Source organism: Camarhynchus parvulus, chromosome 3, assembly GCF_901933205.1.
Source record: "Camarhynchus parvulus chromosome 3, STF_HiC, whole genome shotgun sequence".
Taxonomy (NCBI): Eukaryota; Metazoa; Chordata; class Aves; order Passeriformes; family Thraupidae; genus Camarhynchus; species Camarhynchus parvulus.
In genome coordinates, this window is record NC_044573.1 from 40,457,305 (window position 1) to 40,484,707 (window position 27,403).

Below are 27,403 nucleotides of genomic sequence, written 5' to 3' on the forward strand. Positions count from 1 at the left end.
TTATATTAATTCACATACATTTCACTATCAGCTCGAGAAGAACCTTTTCTCACATTCCCACTGCAGATTTGGTTCACTTAAGTGGTAATTACTTACAGAATACTCTTTGTAATGATCTGTTATCCGCTGCCGCTCTTTCTCTTGCAGTATAACAGAATACTCAGCATGTTTGGCAGGGTATTCTTTAATCATGAGATCAATTACTTCATCACTACGCAAAGCTGTTAGACCTAAAATAAATAAAGTAATAATTATGCTATCTGGCAAAAGTAACTGTAGGTTATTTATATCTCACAATGATCAACTCAAAGTTTTTGAGTAGCTTAAGACAACAACCTGCTGTCAGAATGCTTTTCCTTCTCAAGTAGCAGCAAACTTGTGCCATTTAGCTTTCAAGGCTGACTGGGAGTTTGCCTGTACTCAAGACTCGTGTCATTACTTACAGCTACAGACACCTTCACACCGACTCAATCACCTACTTAAACTCACTGCTGAGGCAGAACCTTTGTTCTAGATGGGATCTCATGTACTGTTAGTTTCAGTTTCCAGTGCTGCCTAAGTTTCATTACCCTGCAGAACCTTTACTGAAATTAAGAGGTTTACATAAAGTCTCTATACAAGTCAGGGAAGAATTGTTAGGAGAGCAATTCAGAGCAGCAAACCGCACATAGACTCCTGACTCCCAATTAAAGCACTTCACGCTCAGAAGTCAGAATGCCTCAGTTTGAAGCTACAATGCAGATCTCCTTCCCTGAAGGCTCCAACACAACTGATCTCCACACATGGACAATAGCATGGAATGATTTATGTCACTACCACTGATTATAACTATAATTTTATAAACACGGGTAGTTTGCACACATCTCTATTGGATATATGAGGTAGAATGAAACATTTCACCTCTATATATAAAAATTAGATACAGTTCTTTTATGTATAGTTAAGTTAAAAAAATAGCTCACAGGTGAGAAATAAAGGTGGTATACTAAAGATTATTAGCATATAAAATGACATGACATTTTCACAGACCCATGATACACAGAAAAAAACCCATGGCACCATAATTTAAACTCTACATGTCCAAGTCATATATATCAGAAGAGTAAGAAAAAGGTCCTTTCAATAAAAGCCTCAGAAATTACATCAATCCATTTCAAGTATATTCAAGTGATTTAAAACACACTGTTCTAATTTCTAACATAGAAGCTGAACCATTTAAGATACACTGATGTCTGCAGGCCTCCAGTGCAATGCAGCAAAATAACACTAACGTATATAAAGACACTCTGTACATATATATGCAATATATACCACCATGCATGCATGTACATATAATGTATATATATGAGACCACACTACTATGGTGGTCTCTTTTCTAAGAGAAAAGGTTCTACAAGTTAATTTAGAATATAGAAAAATCCCCTCTATGTAATTAGAATAGATGCAAAATATATCTGTTAATAATAAATCTGGAATACTGATACAACATGGCCAATTTACTAAACCAAAAATAAATCAGTTTTAATTTCAGAATTTATATTTGCAGTTGAGAGAGATGCAATAATTCTCTACCAAACTGAACCCCTTTTTCAGAGTGCCATACTTTTTATATTGTAATAAGAAGTCTAACAATTTGTTTTCTTACCTAGTGTGCATTGAGTCTCTGTGATAACATTTAGTTCTCTGAGGTAGAGTTTCTCCTTGTGAGATAAATCTCGCCTTTCTAAATCTCAAAAAAAAACCAAAACAAAGAAATAAAAATGGGTACAGTAACTGAAACTCCCCCATAAACACTGTCAAAACATTTCAACAGTTTTGTTTCCAGGCAGCTAGAGCCTATATTACACTGCTATTTCAAGAAACATGACAACTTCAAAAATTAATTTTAAATTTAACAAACAATGTAGGGACATGATAAATCTCCTTGACGTATAGTAGGTCAAGACCCTCTCTACAGTTATGATTTACATAAAAACTAAAGAAACCTGATGTATAAGTTCAGACACAGAAAATTTTACCAAGCACTGGAAGTGTAGTATTTTTTCTTTTACCATAACTTTTAAAAATAAATTCCCCAACAAAGAGCCAGATTTGACAATTCTGGATAACGGAGGCTCAAATACTAGAACCTCCACACACATATTTTTAAATATTTTTCCACAGTGTAGGAATGTTGCCACAATTCAGGAAACAGAATAGAGAGATCCAGTTATAGTAAGAAATCATCAACAAATCACTACAAATAAAATTGACATCAGTTTTCTAACAGTACTTGTTGATCTAACCCTCAAATCAGACTTGTTTGCAAATTTTCAGTGGCAATACCACAAAATCTTATATTACTTTGAAAACCAGTGGATACATTATATTTCCAGTAATGAAAATATGAAGTACAAGTATAACCCAGGTCTACTTTTCCTGGGTCTTTTTTTTTAACAGTTAGCTCATCCTACAGTCAAAGAAGCACAGACTACATCCAAACTGTTTAAGGACACAAGCTTTTAGAAGAAAAACTTTAAAAATAAATACCTGGATATTTTCTTTTAAAGGAAGTCACACCCAAATATTCACTGACTTGCTCCTGAAGCATATAGTATTCTCCTGTTTCATCAGGTGGCCATTTGTATTCTATCAAATTTTCAGCAGGAAAATAACTATACCTAAACATAAAAACAATGTTACAACAAATCACAACACTCCTTAATAATACTACTTACATCTCTAGAAATTCAGTAATTCCCATTTATATGTCAATGAACAGTAACTACAAAGTTGGACAAGCACTTTAAAACACTGCATCCCGTTAATCCATTTCAAAAGTCACTTTGTTGCACCCAATTTCACATATATTTCTCTAAATCTCCATTTATCAACATGCTAAGGGACAGAACCTGAAGAAACTGATATCCATCATAATGGAGAGGACGCCAGGAAAAGCAACTATTACAGAGTCACAATTCATTCAAGTATGCAATGTCTTAAAAACATGTAAACTGTGCTTCTGATTGTAAATCAGATGCAACACTTTTTGTGGCACTCTAAAATAAAATGCCTTAAAATATGCTGGGAGGAATAGATATCTAGCTATTTATAGGACATCACCTCAATTTGTAAAGATGTGTGAAGAATACACAAGTAATGAATAAAGAGCGAATACTTCAGCGTGCTGAACAATAAAGTCAGACTTACAATAAAAAGTGGGAATTGTAAAAAACAGTATTACCCAAGGTCTTGACTGGAAGTTTCACAGCTTCGAGAACTGTCCCCTGAGCCCATGCGCCGTCTTTTGGATGGCTGGCTGCCATCATTGGAATTTTCTTCTGTGTCATCCTGAAATGAAAATAAATATTAAAAAAATTAGACTACTCCAAAGATAATGTAAAACACCAAAAACATTGCAAGGCAATCCACAATTTAAATATACTTGAATTGCTAAGCCATTCTATGACAGTCTTAAACAACTCACAGGACAGTCTACATAACAAATTATTCTTTGTTATAAACTATCTGCACGACACATGGTAGCCCAGTAGGAGAACTGGGCAGCTTCTCACTCGTGGTGTAGGCAGAGTTCTGAATAGACAGAGCTGTAGCTCTGATCACCAAGTTCATGATTCCTGATGTAAACTACCTCTGGCACTTGACCAAACTAGCACTCCACACCAAGAGCAAGTGAAAAAAAAATCCCTACTCCTTGCTGAGAGCTGATGCTTACAAAATCAGGGAAAATATTACTGAAAGCAACACAGGAGTTTACAGGTACAGAGTTAAAATAAAAGGAACGGTATACAGTTTACAAAAAATATCACTGCAAGCAAGTAGCAAAGACTTGAGATGAAAAAATGTACAGAAGAAAAAACCCAAGTTGGTATTACAACAGATACAGAAGAGAACGAGGCTCTTACAGGGGAACATTCAGATCTCATGGGATCAATATAATGAAAGGGAATAAAGAATGAAGAGGAGGAAAAGAAGACCCAAGCAAAACAAAGAGTTCTGTGAAATCCTAGAAGACAGTGACTCAGTTGATGATGTGTTTTTCACTGGTCTGCTGTCCCATAATGCTGTATAACTCCTACCTGCATCATCAACAATCTCAAAGCATTTAGTGACCAACCCTGTCTGATCATAAATGAGATAAAGAAAGCAGAAATCTTAAGGTGAATTGCCTACCATGACCAGTAGTTGAGTCAAGAACAAAACAGATCCTTAAGTAATTGAATTTCTAAAGTGGAGCAGAGTTGACAGAATCAACTTCCTAACTTCTGTGAAAAGTTTAAGATGAATTAACCTGTCAGAAATAAATGGATCAAGCCCAACTACACTAACTTATTTAGAAATGACAACAATGGTCCTTTGCTAATGTCTTTCATTCTAGTGTGTTTTACTTAACACATGACTTGAAATATCAATTTAAAAATATTCCAGCAAACAAGAATACATTACTTTTACCAAGCAACATTCACAATGTTATAATCAAGACAGGCCATAGACAAAAAGCAATTGTCTCCTGGGGTTTTGGCTTATTTCTTATTTTCTGCAACTTTTTACAAATATTCTTCTCCCTCTTCAAGGAGCAAAAACATCTTTCACACAGTTATAAAAACTGAAAAACTAATTTTAATAGAATTGTGTTTTCTTAGTGCAACCATCCTTAAAAAAAGCAGTATGCAGCACCTCCACTCACATTAGCAGTAATACCATTTCTTAGTATTGCTGAGAATACCCTGTGTGAACTCCAACGAATGAAGCAGCAGCCCCCAATCAAACCAACACTGCATTAGAATATCTTGTGACACAGCTGTCTCATCAGTAGTTCACTTCTACTTCCCACAAGAATATTAATGCACTCCAAATCTTTTTAACTGCTAGACAGAGACCTGAAAAGGGCCAAAGTAACCCTCTGGTATACCAAAACTTCCAAGAGACTTCAAAATGACATTAAAAGATAGATCTCAACCTGACAATTTGGTGGAAGTGCCTGATATCAGTTTCTCCTTCGGCTTTGTAAGTTTTCATTGATTATACCCGGTACTGTTACAAAGTATGAGTATCCCTAACATAGAGAGACCAGTGCTCTCTATTTCCATAGTTGCTTCCTTATTTGCTTAAAATTTCACGAAATTCAGTCACACAAGTTGAGTTTGTTGCAGACGACTTAGTATATCAAAACATCTGCAATCTAAAGGCACAATGCTGCTCAACCACCTTTACTGTTCAAAAACAACAACAACAACAAAAAAAAAGGGACAGCTCTGTGGTTGTATTTATATGAAGAGTCAAGCACTGTCCAAAAGAGCCCCTTTCTCCCTTAAAACGCATGTTTCTGTAAAAAGCTTGTTAGTCCTTACGAAACATGATGACGTTACAAACTTCTGGTGCGTCTGTCACTGCAAGATCGACGTAACGCTGCTTTAATAAGCGATCGAGAAGCTTAAACTGCCCGAGACGTGTTTCAAAGGGCGACTGCCAATCTGCGCCGGGAATCTTTGGCGCCACAAGTGCCCGCGGTGCCCGGGATGCGCGGGAGCAGCCGGCAGGGCCAACGCGGAACTGCCCGCGGCCAGACCCAAACTTTCCCGGCCGCGCCGCCCCCGGCAACACGCCGAGGGACATTTGGGAAGGAGGACGGCCTCGGGCACCCAGCCCCAGACCCGCGCTCAAAGTTCGGCCCGGGGCGCGGGAGGCCGCCCGCCGCCACCCGGCTCCCCCAGCGGGCGTCAGGTGAGCCCGGGGCGGGCGGGTCGGGTGAGAAGCGCGGGTCGGGGCGCCCAGCGCGCGGGGGCCGCGCGAGGCCTCCCGCCGAGGCGGCTGTTGCGCCGCAGCTCCGCGGCCGCCGCCACCCGCGCTCACCTTGAGGGACTGCGCGCCGGGCGTGGCCGGGTCGCTGTCGCAGAGGCGCGGGGACAGCACGGCCGCCATGGCCGCCGCCGGCTGGGCCAACAGGAGCGACGCCGCCGCCGCGCGACCGGGCCTCGCGCCGCGCCCGCCGGCCCCGCCCCCGCGCCCTGCGGGGAGCGGCAGCGGCCCCTACCGGCCAGCGCGCGCACGGGCGCGGCGGCTCCTGCTCCGCCCCCCTCCGGGCAGCCCGCGGCGACCCCGGCCCGCGCCGCCGGACCGGCACCCGCACCGACCCGGCGCCGCCCCGCGGGACCGGCGCGGGGGATCCGTCGCCGCCGGTGCTGCCGCCGCCGCCGCGCCCTTCTCCTCCTCCTGCCGCCGTCGCTCGGGCGGCCGCGCGGCCCGGCCGCGAGCGCGGAGCCGAGCCGCCGCGGTAGCGCTTGGGCAGCAGCGCGGGACGGAGGGGCAGCATCCCGCCGGCGGGGTGGTCAGCGCCGAGCGCGGGAGCTGGCACCCAACAGGGCCGGGCTGCTCCGCTCCGCCGGCAGGCTCCCGTCTCCGGGAACGTCAGCCGGGGACGAGCTACGTTTGTGAACCATCAGCCCCCGCAGGGGGTTCGGGGGGCGGGGGGCGCACTCGGAGGAGCCGCTACGAGCGCGCTCGCCCCTGCGACGGAGGGAGGGCGCGTGCGGCCGCTCCCCGCCGCTGCGCGGTCGCGCCGAGCCCGCTGCGCGCCGTGGCCGCGCCGCCTCCCGGTGCCGGTACCGGTCCCGCCGGTACGGGCGGGCGGAGCTGAGGCGCTGCCCTCCCTACACGCCACGGGAACGACCCTCGTCCCCGGGACGGGGCGGCGCGCGCGCCCGCCCGCACGCAGCCGGGCCCCGTGGGCGCGCACGGCCCCGCGCCGGCGAACAAAGCGCACGGCCGCGCCTCAGCCACGGCCCCGCCCCCGGCCCCGGCCGGGGGCTCCGCCGGCCTCGCGTGTGCGCCCACCCGCGGCCCGGGCTGCTCACCGCCCCTCGAGGTTTGCCCGGCCGCGGCTCCAAAGGCGCTCAGACCCAAGCTGGACACGGGGCGTTGGGAAGCACCCCGCCCCGTCCGCGCTTGTTTTCAGCTCTCAACAATAGAACGGACGTGGCAAAGGCACCAGCGCTAGATTTCCACGCACGGCAGATCCAAAAGCTGATGCCTACACACCTCACAGATCTGCGAGTCTCACTTAAAAAAATACGATCGGTGCTGCCCTTGCCAGTTATGGACCAATTCTCAATAGCCTTGAGATTGATCCCATCGTCCTCCTGCCACTGCCACCAGAAGCCCCTAGGCCAAAGTGACCCAACTCGCTCAATTCAGTATTTGTCCACCAACCAGACCCGAGGCAATACTTAACCAAAGGGTATGACCTGGGGAACCTAATCACTGAACTAACACTTCATTCAAGGGAAACGGCTGGAAATGTGCACAAGTTTCTAGGACTGCAAAACACAGCTTCCCTCCCAGCCAAGTTTCTAGGCAGACCAGCATTTTATCATAGATACCAACTATGAAAAACGAAAAATGAACACTGCTCTTCTTACAAAAAGCATGCTTTTAAGAAAACTGATACCTGCAACTGCATATAAGCACTGGTGAACAGTCCTAGACATTCAAGAGACAAGCAACATTCAAAATTTTGCAATGTTTGGCCTTACACCAGCTGCTCCCACTTCCACAGCAGAGCATTACAACAGATGAAGCCCATATGTACTCAACCATAAACATTTCCAAAGCAGTTTTGTTTGGCTTTTTTTTTAAACAGAGCAAAAACAAGCAAAATTATCTCAACTGTATGTCAGTTTCAATGTGCCAACACCAATAGGACAAATATGAATACTAAAATAATGATGTTTTGAAAATTTTCAAATATACCATGTATTGTGATGCACAAATGCAGCTGTGACTTTCAGAGTTTTAGTCGTAATAACAAGCCATTACCAAAGCCAGTGCAATAAATGTATCAGTTTCACATTTAGCTGAAACCCAAGTGTCTCTTTCAGCATCCCAGAGGCATCTGCTGGCAACCTAAAGGGATAAAAGAGAAAAAGTTACAAGTGAACCTATATACCTATATATGTTCTTTATTTTTAAAGAACGCCCAGCATTATCTAAATACTAATTAATCATATTAGGAGAGTTACAACTATTAAAAACAATGCAAAAGTTGAATAAAATTAACAATTCCTATTCAATTTTAAATACATGTTCTTGCTTCACCGTAAAGCTCCCACACAGATAGATCCAAAAATCTCAGCACCAAACCCTCAATTCTCTCTTGTGTTCACTTGTTACAATTTAACATACAGTAAGAGCACCCCTTCAAAAGCAATTGAATGTCAGTGTGAATAGACATCAGTTTTGGGAACATATACAACCAAGAAGTCACATCCCCCACTCCTCCACCTCCAGCTTACTACAGCCTACTTGTAAATTTATTGGGCTCTCAGCCTTTTTTAAAAAAATGTTTTCAAAGCTAAACTATGTGAATTGATGGCTGGAATAAACATATTCCTTGGGAGAAAAAGTTAACTTGGACCACTCATCTGTTTCAACCTACAGCTCCTCAGCCAAAGCACCCCTTAAGAGGCAGCATACTGTGGGATGGCACCAGAAAAGCAGGCACCTCACAAACTGGATTTGGTACTGAAGCTGAACCCTTCAGATGTTGTTTTATGTAACTCACTAAACACATGTTGGTTTCAATCATGTTTTAAGAACTGATGATGAACGCTCCAAAGCAGAAGTGTTCTTTGGCACTCTACTAGACAGATAAAAGCGTTCTGAATGCCAATGGGAGCTCCAAGCTAGCTGGAATACTGAATTTATATACCAACGCAGCACAATCTAGAATCCTTTTATTTTAGGAGTTCCAAGTTCAGATGACTGGTGTTAATTTGAAATCCCAGGAGCATGTCTGGTGGCAGCTGGAGTTACCATCCACCTTTCTGTTCCACCTGCCACCCTTCTGTTCCATGACACCCCACACTACAACTGCGAAACATCTTGTGTGGAATGCAAGAACCCAAATGGAGATCCAAGTACACCACACAAAGAAAAACAAAATTCGCTGAACTCATGGAATTGTATTGGCACAGCAGAAACAAGTGAGTGACAGGAAAGTGCAGTTGGGGCTGTTTACCACTTACTGAACACATGAAGACAGCAGCCTTCAGAGAGTCAGGCAGAATCACAGCAGCACTTTGAATTGTCACTTGGGATACTAGTACTCATAAAGAACGTAAAAGCTTCAGGACCACCTCAAACAAGTTAAGCTGCTGAAAGAACATCTAGGAGATATCACACAGTTCTAAAAGTTGTTTTTAATTTTCAAAAGGTGTAACAAATAATATGTTTGCTTACAATCATTGCCTGATTTGCCTTTTCCACAATTAGCACTGATACCACATACTTATAACGGTCATAGTCCAATTCCTTCACAGCATTTAATATTTCTTCTGAGATTGAAGCACACAAGAAGGCACTAGAAGCTCCATCGTATGTGGCTTCTTGTAGTTTATTCTATCAAAAACAATTTTGAAAGATCTTAGTTTTCATCCTAGTAGTCTTTTGCAGCAAACACTCTTTACAGTCATTTTCATTACAAGAACATGAGAAGAACTAGTGAGTTGAACAGTCAGTAGAGATGATGGTCTCAAACAGCAAAGGATGCACAGTTTTACTCTGAAATGTTTTATCTGTGCTACATTTCCATTTTGGAAAACAGTGCTACAAATATCTGTTCCAAATACCCAAGATATGTCTTCCAGACAGCAGAATTAAAAAGATCTGGTTATAACTGTTCAAAATACCACTAACACCTTTGGATTATCTCAACAAATTGTTTTCTATTTGCTCAATTCGTGTATGTGCCAGTCTGACTGTCAAGGATACCAAGCAATTTTATGCAGGTCCTGTGATATTAGCAGAATTAATAGAAATCCACAAATTTGATGTCATGATCCTTTGCTAACTGGATATTTTGTGGATTAACGTACTTTGAACTGTGCTGTAGCTCAATTTGATTTTAAAAAATGCAAGAGTTTATGAAGTTTCAGCTCCACCTAAACAGCACACGCTCAGCAGTGACCTCACAGAGGCCCTTCTGCACTTTGCAAAATGGAATACATTCACATTAGATCCATGTGCCAAAACTCAAAGGACTGCAGAGATTTATGTGTGTTTAAGTTTATGCAATATTCACTGTTCCTTAAATACTTCTGCAAGACAAGCTGCTTTTGCAATGAGACAAGTAATTTAAATAATACCATACCGTTAGTATCGCTTGAGCTTTGTCTTGTAATAAGCCATCCTGAATTTTAGTGCGCGGCTCCAGTCTGTACGTGTTACGGCTTTTTGACTTTGCCTTTCCTTCTGTTGGAGCCGTACCTGAAGCATCCTGTGGCTTTTTTCCTTTTGACTGTACAGAATAATAAGAAAAAAATCCACATCACATGTCAGTATTTTAGAATTTAAAGACTCTAAATAATACTTAAGAGAAAAAAAACCCCAACAATTAGTCTAGGAATATGTTAACAAAAGCACAGAAAGCTAGAAGCTGGTTATCATCTTCTGGCTGTTTTAACTACTGTTTGCCTGAAACAGGAGAAGTGGTGGACTTCCACTCAATTTAAAATTCTTTTCCAGCCAAATCCAACTGAACTTTGCTTTTAAACTCGTCAGTTAGATACACTATATTACCACCTTGAATCCGTTCCTTTTTCCAAGGAAAAATACACAGCTATTAATGTACCCATCCAAGACTGCTAGCCACAAGTTCAAGCTTCTCATTCAAATAGCGTACACGATATCCAAAATACAGACTTGGTTCATTTACTACTTCATTTTGCTCATCCTTATTCCTTCTTACTAAAATAGTAGCTTATGTAATGATGATTTAATTTGCTCATTTAAAAAAAAATAAAGGAAAAAGTGAGCTCCAGTGTGCAAAGCTTTGTAATTTTGCTTGGAACTTAAAACCAGATCTCTGAAGATCACGTTTTCTTCCCATCCAGCTGTGTATCTATCTCTTCAACACACATAACAAAACACTCCCTCTATGAATGCAAGAAGTAAATCTGATGTTGCAAAAAAAATGTCACCTGCTGTCCACCACAGTGGCTTAAAATAGAACTGTAAAATAGTAACAGAGACAGAAAAGCACAAGGTATCATAACAAATGCCACAGGCAATGGTCTTGCATACCAGCTACTTCCTAACAAACCATTTTCAAGCTTCACTGACTCTTCAGTCTCAGCTCCACTTCCTGACTACTGCTAGGACCTAACATTGAGAGAAAATTATCAGTTCCTTTCCAGGAGAGCAGAAAAGAACTCAAAGGTGAAATAACATCACAATGCAAGGCTTATGCTAAGAAGTACAGAAAAAAAAAGTCACTTATGGATAATATGAAAGTCTAATGAGAATTATTTTAGAAGATGTGCTAGTCAGGGGCTCACAACTCTTTCCATCTGAGGAGTTTTAAGAATTAGGGAAGAATTGCAATTTCTTCTCTATGAAATCACTTGCACATTTGTTCTGCCAGCAACTGCGGACATTACCTAAAAGTATCCTCTAGTTCCTTAAAAGCAGTGATGTTGGTAGCCTTAGTGCAAATTGCCTGCTGTTGTTTGTTGAACTCTGAATAGCATTTACTCTAGAAACAAAAGGACCAAACACATTTGCACTTAGCCTGTGGACACTCATTATCTACTAAGTACAAATTCAGATCTCAAAAGACTAAAAAAAAAAGACTAAAGCCCTGACATGCTCATCACACATCACCTAACAGAAGAAAAACCACCTCAAGTCTTGCAGCTGAAGTCTTCAAATGAGCATCCCCATCCATGTGAGTAACAATGAACTTGTGAAAAAGGGTGCAGTCCAAACAGTGATTCTTTGCTGACATGGTTCAGCTTGAGCCACACTACCTTCAACCTCCATCGTTAATGATGGAAGAAAATTCATGTCTATAGCATACAACTTCTAACAATGGTGATACTTAAAAGTTTACCTGCTGCTATTAGTGACAGGAGTTTTCATAATCACTTGCAAAAAGTCATTGCATTTACTAGTGAGGCAACCAAAAACCTTGATACTAGCCATTAAAGACATGGCTAGTAAATAAACCTTCTTCTGTATATCACCGTATAAAATACACAGTAAACCCCAAAATTTTAGCACGATGTTGCAATTAAGTTTCTGGTAAATACTTGCACCGTCTGTGAATAAAACTCTCAGAAGTTCAAGAACTGACTGCATTTGAGCACTTGACCAAAAAGCACCTGTTCTTAGGCTACTCAACTCGAGTACATTGGCTTAACATTGGACATATGGAAGGAAGTATGCTAATAGAAAAATTTCATGCTATTTACATGAAATTCTGTTTGTTAGTAAGTTCATTTCAACAACCAATAGGTTTTAGTTGTTAAAGCAAACAGGAAAGAGTTCTTGTTTATTCCTTCAGAAGAGGGTACGGGTTCTAGTTCAGAGCAGCACCCCGAGTTGGAGAGAGTGCCCCACCAAAGGCAGGACGCCCCTTCTCTTTACCAGCACAGCAGCTCGGGCTCTCAGCGCCTGAGGCAGCACGCCAGCCGCAGGGCATGAGCCAACATCACACCTGACCAAGCAGAAAAAGCGGAGCTACCCCAAACCGGGCACGAACCGAGAGGGAACAGCATTCCTGATACCAATTTTCACAAGATCACTCGCGCCTTTCATCCCACCTTCTCCACGCCCCATCCTTCCCTCCCAGCTGAAGCGCCGCAGGCCCGGACCGGCACCCCCGGCTCAGTTGGGCATCACACCCCCCCGCGCCCGGGCCGCTGCCCCCACTCCCGGCGGGGCCTCAGCCCGGCCAGCTCAGCCCCCCGGGGCCGCCTCTCGCCCTGGCGGCCGCTCACCGTGTCTTTATCCTGACGCTTTTTCCCTCCGTCCATGGCTGCGGTGGCGGTCCCGCTGGGCGGCGTGCGGCGGCTCGGGCCCTGCCCGCGAGCCGGCCGTGACGCGGCGCCCGCAGGTAACGGAGCCGGCGGCGGCCATGGCGGAGCGGGGGCGCCGGGCCGGGCCCCGGGAAAGGGCGGGGAGGGGAGGGGACAGCCCTGCCCTGCTCCGCTTCTGCCAGCGCCAGCCTGCTCGCCCCGCAAAGGTCACCGCCCCGCCCCGTGCCTGGCCCGTTTTACAGAAGTGATGGTAGTAAAGGGTAGCTGCGGTCGTGCAGGATTTGCTCTGGCCTTCTGTCCCTGACAGAGAAACGGCGAACGGGAAGAGACACAAATTAAGATGTACTGAATGATATGTCTTACGAACCTTGTAGATTTTTAAATTTCTTTTTCTTTAAATATCAGGTAGGTACTCCAGATGGCAGCTAATAGCGGTTTCCGATGGGAACTGTTACCCTTGCTTAGTGCTGACAGCTATATAAATATTTCTTCTCTCCTTGATGCCATGAATTCAGAAATTACATATGTGAGGGTCAATTCTGCCATCTAATTAGAGAGGAAAAATGTTTTTAATTTAACTTTAATGGCATATTTTTCATTATTATTAGTTGTGGTACTTCATTATCAAACAATTTCTTGTCTATCTAATGAATGAAATTTCTTGTCTATCTAATGAATGAAGAAGTGTGACTCTTTTTACTAAATCAGGAGCATTTTCATCCTTGTTAACACGGCACAGTTTTATCTGCAATTTTTAAAGTGTGTGCTTCTGAATCAGTCCATTTTTCTGTTTAAACTAATGTGAAAATAGCATGAATACTTAAATTGCACTAACATTGCTACAGAATTCAAGTGTTCTTCCCCTGCCTCCCTCCAAGGATCTTGCTGGTTTTAAGGACTGATGCTCTTAGTTTACTTGAAGTAGCATCAGTTTCTCTGCAAACTCAGAGATTAAGCAGAACACTTACAAATAGGGATATTTTGCTTCAGTCTATCTTGTCATGGTTTCAGTAGATATAACCATTCTAAAATTCACCCTCCTGACCTTGTGAAAACCGAGCAATGCTTTCCCTCAGTTTTATGAAGGTGGTTCTGGTTGAGAGTTCCTTTCATCACGTATGTTAATGAAACTTGCATTGCAAACCCAAACAGCTTGTTTACAGACAATGTATTACTGTCTGTGTAGCTGTGCTGATGGGTATGTTCTAGTATTTTTTTTGTTCTCGTGTGCTTTCTTATTACGAGGATTCTTTCTCTGTGTGTGTGTTTGTTCTAGATGGCGTTGCCAGACTCAATCACTACTTGCCTTTCTCAACCTGTACACTATGTGATTTGCAAACTTGGATTTGAGAAGAAAGACACCTATAATATTGATACTATTTTATCTGGAAACAGGGAAGTTTGTTGGCCAGCTGTTACAGAGCATGTGTGTTACCTTGAATCAGGTTGGTGTTTACCTGCTGTAGTAGTGATGCATGTAAGACAGATGCAGAATTTCAGTACAGCTCATAGCAATCCTAGCTGAGTTGTGACAGTTTGTTACAGTACAGCATTAGCTCTGCTGCAGATTAGACTATGTAGGGTTCATATCTATGAAGAGCTTTATATTTTTCATCTGTGTTTGGTATTTGGCTTTTGCTGGCTCCTAAGGTTTGGGTAATCTGTGCTACCTAAGTAGTTCCTACTTTACCTTCATCTTGGTTCCCAGCTTAATGTGCCTGTAACATAAGAGGTTCAGTTCTGCTTCTCTCCAACCCCATTATTGTCTTGTTCTGTGTTCTTTATATTCCTTTTGCACTAAATTTAAAAGCGTGGGGCCATCAATATTGCTACTGTTGGATCTGTTTGGGTTTCCCAACTTGAGGTTGTACAGAAGTACGGTCCTGTTTCCCTTCTATGTGGAATAGTTTGTAGTTGTTTTTTAATCAAAACAAAGTATTTATGTCCTGATGAATTAATTGAATTTTAATTTGCCAAATTGCATAATGTAAGCTCTGTTATTAATTTCCAGAGGTAGTAGAAATATCTTTCAGTAAACCAGAAGAATTTATTTTCCTCTAAAAAGTGTCTCATCAAAAAGAGGCAGTGATACCACTGTGTAAGGTACCACATCCATCTGCCTTCTTTAAAGGCCATAAGTGGTGCAATTTGACTCTCACTGGGCGTAGCTTCTAGCTTGATATATGGAATTTCTATAGAAATTGTAGTAGGTTCTTCACATTTCAACAAAAGCAGAACACAATGATCCTACTTACTTTCATATTTTCTTGTGTTAAGTTTTTGTTGGGGTAGGATTTTTGGGTTGTTTTATGTTCTATTCAGAGAAGGTGCTTGATCTTACCTGGTTTTGCATTGCAGTTTTACTTTTCAATACCTTTCCCGTGTGGTGTTTTGGACAGTAAATTGTATTGTACTGGTTATGCTAAAATAGTCGGGATAAAATTGTCTGTGCTAAATATGTACACAAACTGTAGCAGGTTTTATCCCTAGTGAGTTTTAAAATATTAGACCTTCAGGAAGGTTGGTACCCTAATCACCTTCTGTTTTTCAATTTAAGATCAAAGTGTGGATTATATCAAAAGCATACGATCATTAGGACCTGTCTGTGAATCTGTTAATTTGTACTTCAAATCTCTGACCAAGGAGCAATTTGTAATTCAGTATGCATCGTGGTTCCACTGGACAAACTGCACAGAGGTATGGAAATTTCTGCTAAGTTTGTATTTTGGCACATGAACTTTTTGTGGAAGTTTAATGTGAGAACACAGAAGAGACATCTATGAACTAAAGTGCTTAGAATTCGTAACTAATTGTCCTTCTCTGATAAATGGTTGCTTGTAATTTTTCTGACTTTGTAATTGGATTTTGTGTTAGACAACGTGAGGAGCTTTGGGCCTGTTCTAACATTAGTTTGTAGGATTTTGTTTTTTAATAATATGTACCTAATGCCAAGTTTTACCTTGTAAAGTTATTATGGATATTTTTAAATATGTAAGGCACGAGATATCAAGAGGTACTCTAGGGAAATTTCTCTCCAGTAACTACACTTTCATTTCTTTGGCATGGTTTTCTTTCCACATTTGCATAGCAACTATTACGGAGGTATCTTTACATTTCTCTGTGCTATTGGCTATGTGATCTTTCCTTTTAAATATTGAGCACAACATTCTTCCTGTCCCCCATCATGCAGGTATTTCTGGAAGTGTTTGATGTTTTGCAATCTACACAAGCTACAGAAGTTGCTCTTGGCTTAATGAAACTAACATCATGCTTGGAGCGAGCCTTGGGTGACGTAAGTGCCAGCACGAGGAGTCTATCTTGGCTTTATAAGATGGGAATGACCTCTTGGATTTAATTGTCCATTTAAAAAAAGTGATGTTACCCTGTTCTGTAATAGTACACTAATAGCCCACATGCATTTTGAGTTGGACAGAGGTTCTTTCCTGGATCCAGTTGTGCTGATGGAAACATATGTAGGGCTCCTTCACCAGTGCTTGTAGAGTTGCTTGTGCGAGTGCTGTTACTAACTAATTTAATTAGGAAAGAGAAGTGTTTGATTGATCACTGTACACAGTAGGTCTTTATTAGTTTGATTTATTTAACTGAAGTAGGGTAGCATAGCTTCCACAGAAGATCTGATGGTGTATTTACTTCTGTGAGGGATGGCATGCAGTTGGAAAAACAGGCTACTGGATAACTCCTTTCCTAGGGAGAAGAGAGAGACAGCTACTTAAACAGTTTTTGCTGCTGGGCTGTTTTAAAGCCAGGTAAGTTAAAATGGCTAGTGTTCAATATCTATGAGGAGCTCTGGAGAAGGAAATGACAGAGAAAGAGCAGTGGGCGAGCTCACAAACCAATTTGCCCAATTGTGGGGCATGGTAAATTTTTCAGTAAAACAAATCACCAAAGATTGGAAAAAATGTCAGAGTACAAAGAATGGAAGTTGTGATAGCAGTTGAAAATTGAGATGCTATTATTGTCCAACAAGGATAAAATCTAGTTTAAAGAGCAGTCTGAATCAGAAGATGAACCACAAGTCTCCTCCCTTTCACATTGACAGACCCTATAAATTTCTATTGTAAAAACAAAATACACTGTCCATGGTAGAGCTTATTCCCTTAATTAGGTGTTCTTGTTGTGCCTTATTGGTTTTTGTGGGATTTTTTGGAAGAGAAAAGCAGTATATGTACAGACCTTGTGAAAAGCCTAACTATGGTCACATTAAATAAAATATCCACTCTTTCCTGGTATGTTGCCTAAATTTTAATTTGTCATGAAATTACAGAATTTAAAGCCTTTTTAAGGATTTAGTGGGTTTTGTTTGGTTAGTGTTTTTACAATAACCAAAATGGTTATTGGGTAAAATAGTCAAGGTATATGTTTGAAATACAAAGTATAATAAATTATTTATTATCTGTTCTGCTCTTTTTTTTAATAGGTGTATTTACTTAAGGGTGATGATTGTCCTTTCCTTCTAAGAGATTTGCTTGCATCTGAGCAGCTTGCAGATGTCTTTGGACAAGCTGTAGTAAGTACATAGTTTTGAAATAAGGAATAACTACTGAGATGGTTTTCTTCCTACTAAATGTACCTTCTGTTAATTTGCATTAAATTACACTGGATTTTTACTACAAGAAGTAAGAGCTAAATTTGATCTCATTTGTTTGACTGTCATAACTGTTTGGGATATCTAATAGCTAGTTTGATTCTTCCCATATTATATTCTAGATTCTGTACAAATAAGCTGAGAGATTCTCCTTCAGAGAATACTGGGAATTGCGAGTAAAGAGTTTCTGTTACTGTGACAAGTGGTGGCCAGTCATCTTGACAATAGACATTGTAGTTTCTTAATAACTTCTGAACTTTTCTGCCAGGGAAAGGCAATAAAAGTAAGAAGGGTAAGAAAGGCAAAGAATAATAGATTTCTTCATGCAGTAATTGCTTTATTTATTAATTAGATGAATGTACTGAGGGTATTCATTGGATCTCCACATGGTTTGAACCTTCGTAATGTTTTGTGGCATGGATTTGCATCACCACAAGAAATTCCTGCCAAGTAAGTTACCAGGAAAAGAACACTCCTTTTCTTACCAGTCAGACTTGTGAGTTCTTGGAAAGTGGTTAGTAACCACCTACTTCTCTTATGGGAAAGAAAAGAAATTTCACTTGCAGCTGCTGCTTCTTTTGGAAATAGATTTCCATAGTATACTTCAGCCATTACAAAGATGGCCATTATTAGGTCCAGCGGGTTTGGTACTGTTAGGGAAGATATTTTTTTAAGTCAGGGCCATGAGGAGTAGCTTGGAACAAAAGACAGAATAATGGGGTTGAAGGAGAAGCAACAGCAGCCAATGTAAAATACAGTAATGCTTTTTATCTAATTCTACTCGTTTCTTCATGCTTATGAATGCAATTAATTATTAAGTGCTCCTACTTAGATGGGGAGAGTACGTTCTGGGTGTTTTTAAAAAAAGCAAAAAAACCCCTTTGTTCCTAACTCACAAATGTTGGTTCTTTGCAGGAAAATTTCTTTGTATAAGCTTTTCTAATATATTTTGGTATTCTCCCTAGATACTGTGCTATGCTGCTCTTTTTAACTGCAGGATTGGGTCAGTTGTTACAGACTTATCTTCTGCAAACTAAAGGTGTTTTAGTACATCGACCTTATGTGATCTTCATTAGCTTAGAGGAGCTTGATGCATTTCCAGGCAAGTATTTAACCACTAGCAATTTTTTTATTATCCTGTATTTGCTATTGTTTCCTTATCCAAAAGCATGGTTGAAAATAATGCATTTCCCAGAGTTCCAAGATTAAATCTTAATTAAGATACCTTTATACACCATTATTAGATGAACCAATCATGCTTGTAGGGAAACTTCTTAATATGTAGACAGTTCGGTGACTATTGAGTAAAAAACTGCTGCATTCTAAAATAATTGCAACACAACATTGAAACATGAAATATTGCTGCTTCTAAAAGACTTCAGCTGTATATTACATTTTTTTGATTATGTGAATTAACTTAATGTAACAGTCATCTAGTTTGCTTTTGTGAAATCTAACTTTTTTCAGAATCAATGGGTTCCAGCTACGAGGGTCCCAGCAGGAGTGTCCTGAGTCTTATAGGGGAGGTAGTGTTGAAACAGAGTAAAAGGTGGTGCCACATCTTCACTTCACTAATGGGTTTCTCAGGGAAGGGTTTGAAGTGTCAGATTAAAATCTTCTCCCTGTCCACACACCTTGATTGGTTTATTCCTACTATTTTAAGGCAATAACACCATATAGGGGATCTTGGTGTCAGTGTTGATCATGGTCAATTTGTGCTATATAATCAGTGGAACAACTGTCCCAGAAATTGAGACAGGGATTTTGGGAACCAAATCAATAATTATGTAGTGTAAATCCTATGGCTGTTGGTTGTCTTTGAAAAAAAAAAAAAACCAACACTTACTGTAATCAAATTACACTTATAATTTTGAGCTTTCTCTTGGATAAGACATTTATGATATGCATTTATAAGTTTGGGTTTCATTACATAGTAGCATTGAAGTATGTAGTGTTAGTTTATTATGCTGTATTTTCAACACAGAAAATTTATAAAATAGGAATAACATGCTCATGATCAAATGTTCATACTACTTTATTGATTCTGGCTAAATAGCAATGATTCATTAATATTATACTTTTTTTAAGTATCTGAAATAGGTAGAGAACAACTCAACAGAAGATGGGTCCAGTTGATATATAGTCTTTCAATAAAAAGCAAACATGACATTTTAAATTGGTTTTACTCTATAATTTTACATTATCACCACAAATGCAATCTTACATATTTGAATTCTGACCTTAAATATGGCTACTGTTGTACTTGCATAGTTAAAAGAAAATTGATAACTTTTAAATTTCCCTTTACAAATGTTGAAATAATATCATATTTTCAGTAAAATATTTAAAATTAATTAGTGAATTGTAGATTATATGTAATTTTTCAATGTTGTTTTTTTTACTTGCAGATCTTAATAGTGAAATACTTGCCATAGCTGAAGAACTTGTAAAACACTCCAGTTTTGTATTAAAAATTATGTTACCATTTTGGATCGCTGCTTTAACAGCTTTCAAGCAAAGCAGGTAAGATTTTGTAATTTTTTAAATAGAAACTAAAAAGAATATATTCTTTATTTTTATAACTGCATTTGCAGATTCCAAGGCTTCATACTAAATTACTTCACAGCATATAGTTATGCTTTGTTATGGTGATGTCCTGGAAAGCTGAGTTATAGCTTTGTTTTGTGCCAACTAAGATTATAAACTATTATAAAGAATATAAACTATTATTTTGAAGCCCAAAAAGAGCTGTTGGAGATGTAGCAAAAAAGGAGAGGTTTATAAAGCAAGTGGAAATAAATCTTCATATTTTGATTTTTTTTTAAAAGTGTGTTGTTTTGTTTTCCTCTCCCATGCTCCATCTTTTTGTGAGTTATTCTTGTCTCTGAGCTTGAATTCAGTGGTCAGTTTCTGTTTGGCACAGGTAGTCATTTATTGTTTGTTTACAAAGTGCATTACAAATGCACTTTGTAAAATTTTGTCTGGGTTGTTTGGCCCGAGTCTGTAACTCTGAAATGGTTTATAGTTATAAGGAAGAAAAACACCCTTTGGATATCTCTGTTACTTTTTCAGGTATGCTGACAGTGTGATTCTCTTACTTCCTCAGCTGGAAGCTGGACTTAGATTGCTCTTCACTACAACTAATAAATGTCCAAATCGATTGCTAACAGCGGAGGTAAACTTTTGTCTAAAGTCAATTATGATTTAGTGCTTACAATATTTACAGAAGAGTTATTCTAGAAATCTAGTGTCTATAACCATTTACAGATTTACCCCACAAAATTTCAATCAATTTTGGAGCATTATTTACAAATCTCCAGCTGAGATTCATGAATGCCTTTAATATTTTTTAAATGTCTGCCTCTAAAAAGGACTGAAAAAGTAGTGGAAGATAAAAGTTCAGAAAAAGTAGTTTAGGGTGAAAAGCAGGACATGATATATTTGCTTAAAAAAAACTCAGCACAAGATCCCAAAGTGCCTTTTTTTGTTCATAAGGGGACTTTTTTGCTATTAATGCACCTCTGGTATCTCATGCAAATGAATAAACTAAAGTTTTATATACATGACTAGTTAATTGATTTTGTTTGAAAACGAAATAATATTATTTGTGTTTTGTTCTAGTCTTCTGCTCTCTACACCACTTTTGATGAGGTACTGTGATTTTTTTTCTAAATATATATCAGTGTCAGAATTTAAACCATGCATGTTTCCCAATACTAGAGTTAAGAATGCACTTTCTTTTGTTGAATATGGCATTATTTCTAGCTTTTTTCCCAAATAAAGGTGGTGGACAGTAAACACTTTTAATTTGGAATGCTTCAGCAAATATCAAAATTAATACAAATTGTAATGAACAGACTTTTTTTTTCTAAATGTTTTTATCTTGAAATTCATCACTCCACAGAAACAAACATTCTGCTATTTTTCCTAGATTCAGTTATTCAAAATAAATACAAATAAATCTTGCCAGCATAAATCCTCAGTCTTAGAAGTTGATTGGATTATTTCAAGTTGTTTGTCAGTAATAATTAGGCATCTTGATTCTAGAGTGGCAGAAGTAATCACATCAGATAAGGAAAACTATTTTAGTTGGTGTTTCTTCTTTGATTATATGGTCTTCAATAATTCAATAATTTTCTATTCAAATTACTTTTTTCCTAGATGCTAAAAAAGCATTTGGATAATGAAGAAGTCAACCAGCTACCTGTAGTTCTTGAAGAGCCTGCCATGGAAAGTATTTTTGAAAGTGTTCTAGGGTTTTGTCATCATTACCTTTTGTTTGTTTGTTTCACCAAGTAATAATCTTTACAATATGCCTAATACTCAGTTATTTCATATAGCTTATGTCCAGCAGCTTAGAACCTTAGAAGCTTGTTAGCCTTTTTATTGTGGAGGATACAAAGTCATACCTGACAAACTATATTGTACTGGGGTATGGGACTAGCTTTCCTTCTGAAATGTAATTGTCTCAGAGATATTTGTCTTTAGACTCCTGAAGTTCAGCTGAATGGAAGCGGGTTTTTTTCTGAATATCTGGACACCTCTATAATATAGACATGGTCACATACTTGTCTTTCAGAGATATTCTATACACACAATATGTTCAATCCTGTATGAATACACATGGAATAAAATTCTGTATTGTTGGTGTGTGTTTCCGCAGGACTTCCTTTGGGATTTCTTGAACCACCAGGAGGGCCCACGTATAAGAGATCGTTTAAGTCATGGAGAGATCAATCTAGAAACATTTCCCAGAGAAATAGCTAACCAAATAGTTGGATTTGCTATTACATTTCTCTGCAGATTCTCAGATGAGGATATGTTTTCTCTTAAGGTAGGGAGCACTATTTTGTTCTCAGAATTTTTTTTTGTTATTTTGGATACCAAATATAGTTTTAGATAGAGCGTTATGACTGAATCTTTCCTGACAACTGCTTTTTGTGCAAATGAAATACTCCTCCAAGTAAAAAAATGTGAAAGTATGTTTTGCCTAGTTTTGTAGTGAAATAAGTAGAGAAGGTTTTCCAAAATGTTACCCTTTCCTGTTGTACTATAAAAAACCAGTCCTTATTCAAATGGTTGATCCATAAATTATAATGATTCCACTTAATTTTGTCAAATTGTGTTGATGAACTAGCCTATTTATCTGCAGAATTATCTGAAAGGTATGCAGAACATCTGTGGCTCACCCACTGAGGTATGTAGTGGGTAGTTATTGAGATTTTCTTTTCCTGAGACACTGTAAATAATAGTGCCTTGCTAATGGAAGTGTTATTTGTATCTATACTTACACTATGAATTTGTAAACACTTTTTGCCTAGCACTGTGTTTCTCAACATCAGCAATTATTGTGTTTGCTCTCCCCAGTTTCCTGTTTATATTTGAGATTACTTCTTTCAATATCATGCAGCCACCTATGAGATAAATCTTCCATTTATTAGTTGCAGCTCTTTTTTAGTTTCTCAAGATGTATTGTGTGCTGCTACATTAATAGAATACTTGGTTGCTTTTCTGTCAGCTGCTGTCAGGCTTCATAGTTAAAATATGTGAAATTAAGCTTTAACCACTTATTGTGCTGATTATTTCTTTCAGCCTTTAGACATTTGGAAGTGTTTATTGACATCAGTGCTATAGGTGGCATGCATAAAATGAAGTATAAGTCTAAGTCTGCATATGATTAGCACAGCTTAGAGAAACTGTTGTGTATTGTGTGTGATCTTGTAAATCAGGAACACATGGTCATAAAACCACTGATGAACTGTGCAAGTTGCTACCAATCTCGATTTCATCCAGTTTCCCGACTCAAGAAACAGGTAGGTACTTCCATCTGTGACAGCATTTTGGTCCTTAAAATTGTGAATCCTCAAAATTATCTAATTCTTCATGCTTTGATTGTCCTAAAAAAAGTTCAAACCTTACATATCTTTTATTATTTCTTTTGGTTTAGTTTTCAAAACATAAAGGAAATCACAGTTGCTAAAATGAGATACAATTATACACACTCCTGTTAATGCAATTAATACCATATTTGTGTTTTAGATCACTAAATAGTCTAAATCACTAAATTCTTACCTGAGTGTTTGCTTTTCTGTAGTTTTCTTAATCTCCATATGTTTTTTTATGCCAGGACCACTGCTAGGTCCTGTCTCCAGGATTAGGCTGTTACTAAGTTTTTTTACTGTATGACGGCCAGCTGATTAAGATTCTGTCATGGTAGCAAAATCTACTTTCCAATGGCTTGGTAGCTCTCTGCCAATCAGTTTAATGAACTGCTTGAGGATGTTTCTCTATTGATTTGAGATTGCAGTAGACATACCTAGTCCTTTTACTTTTCAACAGCATGCAAACAGTGTGTTGCAAAAGTAATGTTAGTTAATTTTTTGTATTTGAAAAAACCATGGAATACTAAATTAGTTTGTTCAGATAATGTTTTAGCATGGAAGTGTACATCCAGACTTTTTGCCCTAACCTAAACCTTAACAAATGACGTTGGCTTACATGGTTATGACTAGTGAACAAATAACTTACTGTCTGTTGCAGTTTTTTTCTAAATGGGCCATGCTTATGTCAAAATCTATACTTTACAAAACATTTTTCATTTTATGTTTTTGAGGTGCTGGAATGTATGAAGAGCATCCATTTATGGCCTGAATTGGCAACAGTGCCTGAGGAACAAGAACAAAAGATTAAAGGGTATGTATGTGCTGTATAAGATCACCAGATATAAAAAAAGCAAATAATTTCTTATTCTGAAAAGGACTTGGTAACCAGTGGGAAACTTTATATAAGATAATAGTTAGAAAAAGAATGTAGCATTCTATCATCATTTGAAAAGGAGGAAGTCATTAATAATATCACTGGAAGATATTGTACTTATTTAGACCTGAGAGAAGAAAATTTAATGCATTATGAATGGAGAACTAAGAGGGGTTCTGAATATTGCTAACAATGAGAAAAGGTTGGTTTAGTTGGAGAAAGAAAATCATGCTTGTGAGGTAGAGGGAAAAGAAATTATATGAGAGCATAAGAGTGGATGCTGAATACACTGCTATCAAAAAAAATCTGCATCTTGATCTATGCCATTTAAGAAATAATGTGTTATAGTGTCAAGTATTTTTTCTCTCTTGTTTTAAAGGTTGGAAGGAAATACTGAAGCTAATACTTTAATTTTGATGATATCTGAAATTTTATCTCAGTTGCAGCGTTATATGCCCCAGGATTGCTGTAGTTCAGATGATCCTATCAATAGTATCCTAACAGAGAGGTGAGTTTGATGCCCTCCTGGTTCCTGCTGTCAGCTTCTACTTGCAGCCCAGTGTAAGAATTCTCAAACCTAAATTATCCTGTCCCTGTTTGCAGAGAAATACTTGAAATGTTGTATGCACTTTTCTAGTGTTGCTGCTGATTTAATCTGAAAATTTTAGGATTCCGGCTGAACATCCTCTTCAAAATAAGGATGAGACATTGCACATTTTGGAATTACAGAAGAGATTTTACTTGGAAATTAGACTGAAAAAATAACCTTTTTTTTTTCAGACCATGAAAGCAAAATACTTTAAATATTTGTATGCTTACTAAATTAGGTTGGTTTTTAGCCTGGTTCGTGCTAAAACTGCATCAGAAATTCCTTTTAGTGTGCTTGGTGTCACAGCTGTGTGTGGTGTTCAAAATGGCAATATGCTGCTATGTAATTCTATTCTTCATGCTCTAATATCAAGATTCAGAAAGAGAAAATGTCTTGTTATACTTGGTGTCAGACTTGGAGGTGTGTTAGTTCCAATGCCCAGTTTGTAATAATAATCAAAATAGTTTGACTTCTAATTGCCACTCTTAGAGCAGCCTTAAGATTCCCACGACTGAATGAGTATGTTGGAACAAAACACTCCTAATCAAACCCATTAGGCATGGGTGGCATAGAGCAGGATTCTACCTGTTGCTTTACTTATATAACATGTGGGTCTTCTGCTTCCTACCCACCAATCTGCAAATTTATTATTTGGAGGAAAGAAGCCCAATTATTGATGTGTTAGACTTTTAGAGTTTTCTACCTTTATTACTTCAAGTCTTTAATATTTTGCTATCTCAGGGATAAACAGTGTGAGGGAGATTAAGAAGCACTTCTATAAGAACAGAGTGTTTAAAGTGATGTGTGACACATTAGTGTAGCAGATATGACAACAGGAAGATATTTGTGAGCTTTAACAAAGTATGATCTGGTGTGGTGTTGATTAAAAAAATGGCCTCACCACCTGCATTTTACGCAATGTTAAGTCTGCTTCTTGTTCTGCCCAGAAGAAAGACCACACACTAATGGGAGTACTAATTAATAGCATTTGTTTCAGTGAGTTTTATTTTGGTGGAGGTTAATTCATTGTAAGTTGAGCTATGGTGGGAGGCTTCAACCACAGCCCTGCTGTGATTTGATGTGTTCAGTGTATAATTTCAGCCAGGCAGTTTTGTTTATTGTGGTTGTGTTTCTTTGATCTGAAATGGAAAACATATTCATCATAATCAGTTTTGCATTTATATTCAATAAAATTATAGAAAACACAATCACTACTCCTACTACACAGATCCTTGCTTTTTTTCAGTCATGAGGTAAGGGCAGTTTGTTTCCAGGTTTTCTGAATTAAAACATTATGAGTCAAACCACACTTAATATGAAATGTATCCGATGTTTAATCCAGCTAACAAAAGCTTGACGTTAAAACATCCCTTTCTGTTTTGGAGGCTGCTGGTGGAACTTTGTGGTACACGCGTTTGCACGCTGTATTCCCCACGACCTGTCCTGGAAGTAGTGGTGATACTCCGCAAAATAAGCGCGCAGTGCCATCAAGTGTCCCAACAGGTTATTGCCGGCGCTGGGCTGAGACACACGCAGTGGCTTAACAAGACTCTGCGCTCCCGCCAGAGGCACAACTATCGGCGGATGCTGAGCAGGTTGGCTGCTGGTTTGCTTTACTCTGTGGTTAGGTTTATGAGAGAATGGCTGCACGCTGCTGTTGCTGCCTTTCAGTGGGTTCACTTGGAAGTTTAAAGTCAACAGTGTTCACGTGTTCTTGTTAACCATTTAAGAGTCAAGTGTCAACTAGATTTATTTATTTACCAGATTGTTATCAGATTTCTATTAAGTAGCAATATTGAAATAACAAGAAAATCTCAAATTGGAGAGTAATTTGGGGGGTATTGCTAGATTATGTCACTGTAAATTGCAAGCTTTCAAATTAAGTACTACTTAAATGTTAGATTGTATTTTTTTTAATTTCTGGCTTTTCCTATTTAGGTATATAAATGCCATTCAAGTTTTATCTGACTGCAATAGGTTTAACTGATTTGAAGATTTTATCTACTTTATTTTACTGCTTTTTATAATTACACCTGAATCAGGCTCTTTATAGATAGAAGATATTTTAATATTCCATTAATTTTTTTCCTAATCATAGGGGCTTTCCAGAGTTTTATAAGTATTGTGTACTGGCAAGGTTATGTTCCTAAAAATGTTAACCATATTATTTAAGAAATATAGCTTAAACTGACATGTGATGATACACATTTGTGATTTAGTTGAACTGTAGTTTATTATCTATGGATTAATGGAAGCTCACGAATTTTGCTTTGGAATCTTAGATATTTGCCTTCTCTTCCGCCTTCATTTTCAGTTTATAGTCTCTATTTACTTTCCTGGGATTTGCACTGCTTTTTGCTGAGGGACATTTCTTAGTCTTTTTTTTCGCTTGACTCTGCAATATCCAGCAATTTAGATTGGGTGCAGAAGTCTTAAGATTTTTTTTAATATTAATGATTTCTTCTTAATTTGGTTTTAGTTTATTTATTTAAGTATTTTTATTTTATTTCTAGCATTAAATTTTTGTCTCCGGTGTTGCGGCTCATCTTACTGTTGATTACTCTGGAGCTAGTCAGTGTTCATTCAGTTTGTAAGAAGAATCCTTTTGATTATCAGCAGTATCTAAAGTGAGTATAT

The 27,403-nt window shown here is 39.0% G+C and overlaps 3 protein-coding genes across 10 annotated transcripts in view; 1 reads left to right on the top strand and 2 right to left on the bottom strand.

The window, feature by feature from the left end:
* Positions 1-7,875, bottom strand: part of PHF10 (PHD finger protein 10) — a 20,155-nt gene extending 12,280 nt beyond the window's left edge. For 2 of the 5 annotated variants that reach the window (XM_030944666.1, XM_030944669.1), the window contains exons 1-5: positions 5,854-5,979; positions 3,224-3,330; positions 2,530-2,660; positions 1,646-1,723; positions 97-230 (exon numbers count right to left, since the gene is read on the bottom strand). In XM_030944666.1, the coding sequence (XP_030800526.1) occupies positions 97-230; positions 1,646-1,723; positions 2,530-2,660; positions 3,224-3,330; positions 5,854-5,922 (519 nt within the window). In that variant the 5' untranslated portion in view covers positions 5,923-5,979. Of the gene's footprint in view, positions 1-96; positions 231-1,645; positions 1,730-2,529; positions 2,661-3,223; positions 3,331-5,853; positions 5,980-7,749 lie in introns of those variants that run through there. The other 3 variants (XM_030944664.1, XM_030944668.1, XM_030944667.1) reach the window with 2 other exon arrangements.
* ERMARD (ER membrane associated RNA degradation) overlaps positions 5,451-27,403 on the top strand; it is a 23,164-nt gene continuing 1,211 nt past the window's right edge. Inside the window, exons 1-16 of one of the 4 annotated variants that reach the window (XM_030944662.1) lie at positions 5,451-5,724; positions 14,092-14,260; positions 15,373-15,512; positions 16,006-16,107; positions 17,254-17,343; positions 17,774-17,871; positions 18,387-18,523; positions 19,830-19,944; positions 20,494-20,596; positions 21,043-21,072; positions 21,583-21,651; positions 22,085-22,255; positions 24,035-24,114; positions 24,557-24,685; positions 26,152-26,361; positions 27,280-27,393. In XM_030944662.1, the coding sequence (XP_030800522.1) occupies positions 14,092-14,260; positions 15,373-15,512; positions 16,006-16,107; positions 17,254-17,343; positions 17,774-17,871; positions 18,387-18,523; positions 19,830-19,944; positions 20,494-20,596; positions 21,043-21,072; positions 21,583-21,651; positions 22,085-22,255; positions 24,035-24,114; positions 24,557-24,685; positions 26,152-26,361; positions 27,280-27,393 (1,757 nt within the window). In that variant the 5' untranslated portion in view covers positions 5,451-5,724. Of the gene's footprint in view, positions 5,725-12,835; positions 12,893-13,089; positions 13,221-14,091; positions 14,261-15,372; positions 15,513-16,005; positions 16,108-17,253; positions 17,344-17,773; positions 17,872-18,386; positions 18,524-19,829; positions 19,945-20,493; positions 20,597-21,042; positions 21,073-21,582; positions 21,652-22,084; positions 22,256-23,150; positions 23,576-24,034; positions 24,115-24,556; positions 24,686-26,151; positions 26,362-27,279; positions 27,394-27,403 lie in introns of those variants that run through there. The other 3 variants (XM_030944661.1, XM_030944660.1, XM_030944663.1) reach the window with 3 other exon arrangements.
* TCTE3 (t-complex-associated-testis-expressed 3) lies at positions 7,726-12,926 on the bottom strand. Its single transcript, XM_030944675.1, has 4 exons — positions 12,777-12,926; positions 10,148-10,294; positions 9,238-9,396; positions 7,726-7,902 (listed from the first exon to the last, which is right to left on the bottom strand). The coding sequence occupies exons 1-4, from the start codon at positions 12,810-12,812 to the stop codon at positions 7,792-7,794; spliced, it is 453 nt and encodes a 150-aa protein (XP_030800535.1). The 5' UTR covers positions 12,813-12,926; the 3' UTR covers positions 7,726-7,791.

Coding starts and splice junctions, on each gene's coding strand:
- TCTE3 (XM_030944675.1), bottom strand. CDS start 12,812: ATGGACGGAGGGAAAAAGCGTCAGGATAAAGACACG. Junction 9,397..10,147: donor AAGCTCAAGCGATACTAACG/GTATGGTATTAT, acceptor TGTTTTTGATAG/AATAAACTACAAGAAGCCAC. Junction 7,903..9,237: donor AGGCAAATCAGGCAATGATT/GTAAGCAAACAT, acceptor TTATCCCTTTAG/GTTGCCAGCAGATGCCTCTG.